A 7847-nucleotide genomic window follows, 5' to 3' on the forward strand; every position below is an offset into this window, starting at 1 on the left:
TAGACAACTTGTATTAAATCATAAAGCAACTCAGGCATTTCGGGTCCACGGGTTTTTAAGGGTTCGGTTCGGGTTCGGAACTCATATTTACAATAGTAGCTCGGGGCCAGTCGGGTTCGGGTCCAATTTTCACAGGTCCATTTGGGTTCGGGTCCGTCAAATTGGACCCGTGAAGACCTCTGGTCCAGACTATCCAGTCAGGAAATCGCACAAGCCCTGCAAACTTTCCCACAGCGAGTAATGTCCAGAAGGGAGTCGCAGAGGTTGGACGAGGCAGAGACGGAGGAAAACACGGCACAGGTCGAGACAGATTGTCCCCAGGCACCTCAACCATGCAATCCTCATCCGCCAATATGATGGTATCGGTACGGACTCGCTGCCTGCAATGACAAAGCAGCAGGTTAGGATTGGCCAACGAGAAGACCCTGTGGTTGGACCAGTTCTGCACCGTCGGTCCCTGAGCACCAGGCCAAAGAGAAGGGACAGTGTGGAAGGTGGGGCATAGGTGTGCATTCTCCTGAAAGAATGGAAGAGGTTGGTTGTCAAGGATGGCATCCTCTACCGTAAAATTAAAGATGGGCAAAGAGGGTCAATTGAACAGTTGGTGCTCAATTTCTCAAAAAAATTTTTTTTTTTAAAGTGGTAAGATTTCTAAAAATAAAAATAAATATAAAATAAAACTTAACATTTTTCTAGAAAAAAGTGGTAAAATTTCTCATGAATACAACACATTTTCTAATGAATAAATAAAAGTGTTAAAATTCTACAAATAAATGGTAAAATTTCAACAAAAGTTGGGGACTTATATCCTGTATCAGATGTATTTCCATTAAACTTTAAAAGGTACATTGTTTAAGTTCTCCTGTTATCTATTCATTAAAAGCAATTATTTAGTTTACACAGAGGCTTGTTTAAGCCATTACCTGCAGCGGCTGTTGTCCGTCTGCCATCTAACCGATTTCCCGTGAATGCAGCATGAAAAATACGACTGAGTTGCTTGCGATCTACAACCGCACCGGAGGAATTCTTACACAATATAGCCTACCTTTAACATTAAATTGAATTAGTGATACTGTGAACAGTGATAAGTTGTAGTAACCCTGTAGTGTGTAATTGAAATACTACAGTAGAAATAACTAGGGCCCGACCGATATGGATTTTTTGGGGCCGATGCCGATGCCGATTATTAGGGGGAAAAAAATCCGATAACCGATTAATCGGCCGATTATTATTTTTTTTATAAAGTTTTACAATTTTATTAATTTAAGTAATATATCTACATATATTATATAATATATAAATTAGGGCTGCCAAATTTTCATTGGTCAATTGGTTGCAGGAAAAAACAACAACATTTGGAGTACTGTCTTGTCAAAATTAAGTCAAAATCAATGACTGAACTGTGAAAGGCTATAGGGCTTTTATTTTGAAGGGCCAGATACAGGAAGTCATGACACGTGACACTTTTTTGTTGTTGTTGTTGTTTTTACACGGCACGGCGGTCTCTCTCTCTCTCTCTCTCTCTCTCGCTCTCTCTTTTTTTTTTTTGAAAAGCGACTTTTTCCAGTGTTGTTCCAGACGTTTCTGGTTTGTTGAACTCGACGTGGAAGCACGTATCACCGCTGTTTTCAATGTTTAGCGGGTGCTGCCGCGAGCCCCGGTCCCACAGCGCTCAGCGTGTCACGGAGCAGAGACATGATTGTCCCGCTGCAGTCAGAGACCCGCACCGCCGCCCCGTCTACACAGCCTGAGCTCAGTCACTCACCCTCCTCATCCACTGTGTTTATTGATAAACGGCGTAGCTACTGTAGCCTACTGCCGGTAATAACTGTAAAACCCGACCGGCTTGTTGAATCCATAGACTGTAGGTTGAATCTCGGACCCAACACGGCCGGAGTCAAGAGCATTAATTAATTAATTCACAACCCGACCGCGGTGTAAAAAAAAGTTAAAAAAAAAAAAAAAGTAAAAAGAAAGCCAGCAGCAACACTGGTTTTGAGACAGTTAACAGTTAATCAAGTTGTTACTAAGCTGTGTGATGTGTGTGAGTGACAAGGCTATGGCGGAGCGTGTCCTGCTGCAGATCAGTCACTCTGCTGTGCTGTGAGGTGGTTAGTGGATGCAGTTGGATGCGCCCTCTACAGGATAAATAACCTAATGTCGGGGGATCTTTTCAAATGGGGGAACATTTTCAAAGTAAAACCAAGTCTTATTCCCTGCATTTTATTTCTGAAAATATCGGCGACAATCGGCGAGTTTTGGCCGATTACCGATTATTCTCAAACGGGCTATAATCGGCCGATTTAATCGGTCGGGCCCTAGAAATAACCACACACACACACACACACACACACACACACACACACACACACACACACACACACACATAAACACACACACGGAGGCTGTTGTAATAAACATGTGGGAGTTTTTATTTTGCTGTGCTGTGATTGGCCACAGGTGCATCTCCACGGTGACGTATATAACACTGGTTCCTGCCTGTGTGCAGTCAGCCCAGGTGTGAACACAACGTTCAACACTAGTTCGCTACGTTGTCTTTTAAAAACTTTAAACACTTTATTTTTCCCTGTTGGACGCCTGGAAAGGCTCAAAGGTGATTCTTTCGCATGTGATCAACAATATAGTACACAGCGGAGGCCAGCTGGCCGCCTTTAGCCTCCACTTTGCCTTTAGCGATGACGAGAGCTGTGGAGAGAAAGCAGAGACATGTTATTATAGATTGAAAAGGTTCATTAGTTTTATTCTTATTTAGGTTTTCAGTTTGCTTTTTTATTTCAGTTTAGTTTTAGTGAATGCAACAAATGATGAAGCAGCTTTAGTTTATTTTTTATTTTAGAGGAATTGACTAGTTTTTATTTAGTCTTAGTCTTAGTTCTCTGAAGATGAACTTGTTCCCTTTTAGTTGCATCCATCCCATAATGTTCTCATCAGTCCTCATGAGGTTCCATTGACTCTTATCTAGCTGTGGGTCGTACTCCAAGTCGTCCCGTGTTGAGCTGTGGCGTTTTCTTCCTGCAGCTTTAGACATCGACAAGAAAACTACAACTAAGCTGATGTTATCTGACTCGACTTTACTGCACTTTATCAGTTTTATTTTTATTTCAGTTTACTAGATTATTTTTTCACTGCTAGTTTTTAGTTTTAGTGAACTACATTAACCCTGGAGGAGACGAGTCAGAGCTGCTGCTTGGAGCTTCATACTGAGTGTTCATAATGTTTTTTTTTGTTTTGTTTTAAACATTATTTCTAATAAGGCTAATGTTGATTTTGTACACAAGCTGATGGAACACTTATTCATCTTCACGTTCTGGTCTAATTTGACTAATTACATTTTTCACTCCCATGTTAATTTTACTCTCAAAGATTTAAAACCCCAGTAAGCGATTTATTTGGCTTTTTATTAGCAAAAATCAAATATTGCTTTCATTATACGTATTTGACTGAAGGTGAATCACAGCTGCATCCAAAGTAAAGCTTTCTGGTTCCTTAGAATGAGTTGTTACAAGTCGTTACAAATACAGAAGTGGGCGACGCACCGAACCGGGGCGGCCATGTTGCATCGTGACCGTAGGTAACCACGGAAACGGCCTGTTAAAACTGTCACCACTGTGTAGTGTGAGGAAGGACGGAGGCACCGGTGTTGCATTCAGGTGCAGTCAGGCAGACGGCCGTCGGCAAACCAACAGGATGTCATTTTACTCCACCAGAGAAAGACGGTAAAACAATACCACATCACCATGACAACATGTTGTCACGCCTGTATTGTTTTGCCTCGTGCTGGCGGACCACTTGTTTATCCTGTTACATGCAGTGTCTGTTGTCTGTCTGACGTGAATGCAACCAGGGCTTGAAATTAGCGGTCGCCACTCGCCATTTGCGACCCAGATTTCTCTGTGGCGAGACAGATTTTTAACTGTCTCGCCACTTGGCGAGCTAGAAAAAATGAGACTCCCAATCTGTTTCCAGGGTTTCCCCCAGTGTATTATAAGCTTATAGTCACCTGACAACGTCACAACTTAGTCGCGCATAACGGGACACGTGACGGACATCATGCTTATCAGACCGCTGCTGCTTCACAGCTGACCGAGAGGAACGCACCGAGTCCACGTTAACGTGAGCCGAGCCGCGGCTCCAGAGGTTCAGTCAGCTGCTGTAGCACAGCTGGTCGCTGTTAGCTGTTAGCTGGTAGCTGTTAGCACGCCGGAGTCGGTGGTCGGACTATCCGACGGACGGACGGGGGGGTGGGGGGTGGTATTTGAACACTGTACAATCAGCGCGATATAGCGCATTTACGAGCGGCAAAGTGCCAACTGTCCTTGCGCCCGTGTCTGTGTGTGTATGTGCGTGCGCGCGTGTGTGTGTGTGTGCGTGCGTGCGTGCGTGCGAGAGAGACGGCAGGTGGACTGACTGGCAGAGATGAGAGTTGGTGAAGCGCTGTTTAAAAATTATTATTATACTGTTCTTCTTTGAGTGGGGTGGGATTGTGGGAGGGATAAAAAACTGGGGGAAGAATGGAAGTCTTCTCTGACTCTGTCACGTAGTACTGTCATGTTGCTACCTGTGAAATTGCTTCCATTAAAGAAAGTCATCAAAAAAAAAAAAATATATATATACAGTATATATATATATATATATATATATTTTTTTTTTCTTTTTCTGTGAGAGCCTGTGGCAGGCCGCCACACAAACTACTGTTATTTCAGAAAAGTTGAAAGGTCATCGTCTACAGAGCACAATTGATTGAGAAGAACAGGATGACTGTTATATGGTACAACTACTATGACTGCTATATAACTAGTGACGTCGAAATACAATAGTTAAGCAAATTGTTGGTTTTGGCTAGTAAAAAATCTGTCTGGCGAGTAACTTTTTTGACCTACTAGCCACTTGGCTAGTAGGTCAAAAAGTTAATTTCAAACCCTGAATGCAACATCAAGAATACGTTCAGATATGCAACCGCACCGCTAGATGGGGGCAATTCCTACATACTGGGGCTTTAATATGATTACAAAACTAATGAGTCATTGTATTATGTTTTTTTTTAAGTTTAAATTCTTTATTTGCAAACAAATAACCCCCCCCCCCTTTTTTTTTTGTAGAAATCAACTTAATTATCAATTCACTTTTCGTATTAAGTAAAGAGAAATGTCATTTTTATTAGAACATTATAAGAATATTTTTGATAAAATCCCTTAAAAATGTTTTATTCATGTTTGTTTATTTATGTTTGTCAATATGTATTTTATTTAGTTAGTTATTTAAGGATTTATTTATTTGTTCATTTAATTTTAGCAACATGTTGTTTATATTGTACTATACATTGCACTATATTTGTTAAATCTAAAGGATAGCATGTCTGTGGGCTGCTACGAGATTATAAACCACACAGCTGAACTGATTTACGATTATCGATTACTACTGATTGATGAGTGTTGCAGCTTCACCTGTCTTGGTCTTGCCGACACACACGTTGAAGGAGTTGCCCTTGTCGTCGGCCGCCGTCTTGAGGTCCATGCTGAACATGCCTTCCTCCTCCAAATTGTTACGGAGCATCATGCACTTCACCCCGCAGATGAAGGCGCCGTCCAGGGCGAAGTTCGACTTTTTGCTGCCCAGATGCTTGATCTCCTCCACCTAGAGTAGAAAAACATGACAATGAATATACGAAAGAAATAAAGGACTGAATTATCACTGTGTACTGCTTTAAATATATGCAATTAAATAGAGTAGGCTAAACAGCCACTTACAGTAAATAAAATACATTTATCTCAGTGACAATCACTTAATTTGTCCACTGCGCTTGCATGGCGTCGTTTTAAATCTCTCTTTTTTACTTAGAAATGGATCTATCCCTGATCTCTGCCTTATAAACAGTGCCTCTTTTAAACGGGCTATAGAGGGTATGCGTCTACGTCACGTTTGAGCATATCTCGTTGGCTGTGGACATTGCTGTCCTCAAAGGAGTGGGCTTTCTCCTTGAGATGTAAATGGCCAGCAGAGTCCAGGCCTGAGGAGTTTGCTCTCCTGTGTTGGGCCATGCGTTTATGCAGTGGTTGTTTTGTTTCTCCAATGTAGAGGTCTTTGCATTCCTCGTTGCACTGGACTGCATACACCAGATTGCTTTTGTGGGTGTGTGGTGTTCTGTCCTTCTGTCTGTCCACATCCTAGACAGAGAGGACAGATGGTTTGAAAGAGGAGTAAAAGAAGCCATCTATGTAAAAGTAGAGAAACCATCCCTCAACAGGGGAGGTACACAGAATTTAGACGACTTAATTTTCAATCTTGTGGGAGGACTTCAAGTTCCTCAAAATAGGATAGTAGAGGGTCCCATGTTTCATAGAATTTTTGGTTTGACCCTAATGCAATACTTTATCTTTTCTAATTTAAGGAAAAGAGTCATGTCTTTCATCCAGGAGGAGACAGGACCAAGCACCGCACCTGGGGCGACAGAGCCTTCTCCATAGCCGCCCCCTCCCTCTGGAACGCCCCCCCCCCCCCCCAAACACATCCGTGACTGTTCTTCTAACCCATCATTACTCAAACCTTTTAAAATCTGCTTTTAACCTGCAACATTAGCTGTCTTTCTCTGTGCCCCCCATCAGTTTTCTTAATCACAAACACACATTGCACATTGTTTGTCCTTCTATGTGCTTTTCATTATCTCTTTCGTTTGTAGCGGAAGCTTCTCGAAGCTCCTCTTCCCGGTTTGTCAAATTTGGACGAACTGGGAAGAGGACGGACCCCAGTTCGTCCAAATTTGACGAACCGGGAAGAGAAGCTTCCGCTACAAACAAGCTTGAAAAATAGACTTATTAAATTTTTTTCGGGACAATTTCGCATTTCGGGGCTTCAATACAAGACGGACATTACATACGAGCAGCATGGAGGTATTTGGATGTTTTTTGGTGTGTCCTTTTGTTACGAAGACAGTTGGTATTGTCGCAACCGTACGCCACCCTGGTAAGTAAAGTTTTACAGTTAGGGCTCTAACGAGGGATGACACAGGTGCACATATTTCTATTGCTGGAAACCTTGAGTTTGGTGGGATTCGCTGCCATATTGCCCAATGTTCGACTTACCGGCTGCTTCCTGCTCACTACCTGTAGCTTGGTCCGCGAGGCCTTCCCGGCAGGCTGGCGTCCTCTTCCAGCGGCACCGGGCCGGCACCAGCTGCAGCGTCCTGCGTGTGTCGACCTCCGTCCGTCGTCACGCAGTTGCGGCTGTGTCAGTTCATTTTTGTTTAGACGAGACAATAACTAAAACGATAATTCACTCTTGAGGTGGAGGGGGTCCTTCCTATCGTCAACTCACTTGACTTTTCCCCGGGGCGGTAGCCTCATCAGTCCACGAGACTCCTTCTTTGGCTTTTTCCCAGCATCCCTTGCTCCTTCCGCTCACGTCAGACTTAAGCGGCCAGGTAACCAGGCAACCAATCAAAACATTACACAGTATGGCAGCCCCCCTTCTCAAACCTACGAAAGTGACCCCAACATTCCTCCCCTCCATAAACAAAAAAAAAAGAAAAAACACACACTGGACAACATATAACAGATTCCTTTCTCTATTTTTTCTTCTTTTTTCCCTCCACTGTCCTTACGACATTCACCTATAAATTTTCCTGCAAATTAGGTTCACTCAACTCTCACATAACATCAAAATCCTCCTTTCCTCAGCCTCTGGACAGGGCATCTGCAATGACGTTGTTCTTGCCTGCAACAATTGCAAACAACAAAAAGGGGATCGCTTCATCCCACTCCTTTGGGTGAGCCTCCACAAATGTGCGAATCATGCCTTTCAGCGTTCCATGAAACCTTTCTATGGCTCCC

General features: G+C 43.0%; 1 protein-coding gene across 1 annotated transcript; it reads right to left on the reverse strand.

Moving 5' to 3' along the window:
- Positions 1–2408: 2408 nt before the first annotated feature.
- Positions 2409–6483, reverse strand: LOC146968281 (profilin-1-like). Its single transcript, XM_085760483.1, has 3 exons — positions 6460–6483; positions 5466–5655; positions 2409–2706 (listed from the first exon to the last, which is right to left on the reverse strand). Exons 1-3 carry the CDS (start codon positions 6481–6483, stop codon positions 2609–2611), a joined length of 312 nt encoding a protein of 103 aa, XP_085616609.1. The 3' UTR covers positions 2409–2608.
- Positions 6484–7847: the final 1364 nt, after the last annotated feature.

Source organism: Trachurus japonicus, chromosome 18 (assembly GCF_045865225.1).
Source record: "Trachurus japonicus isolate A0001 chromosome 18, Traja_1.0".
Lineage (NCBI taxonomy): Eukaryota > Metazoa > Chordata > Actinopteri > Carangiformes > Carangidae > Trachurus > Trachurus japonicus.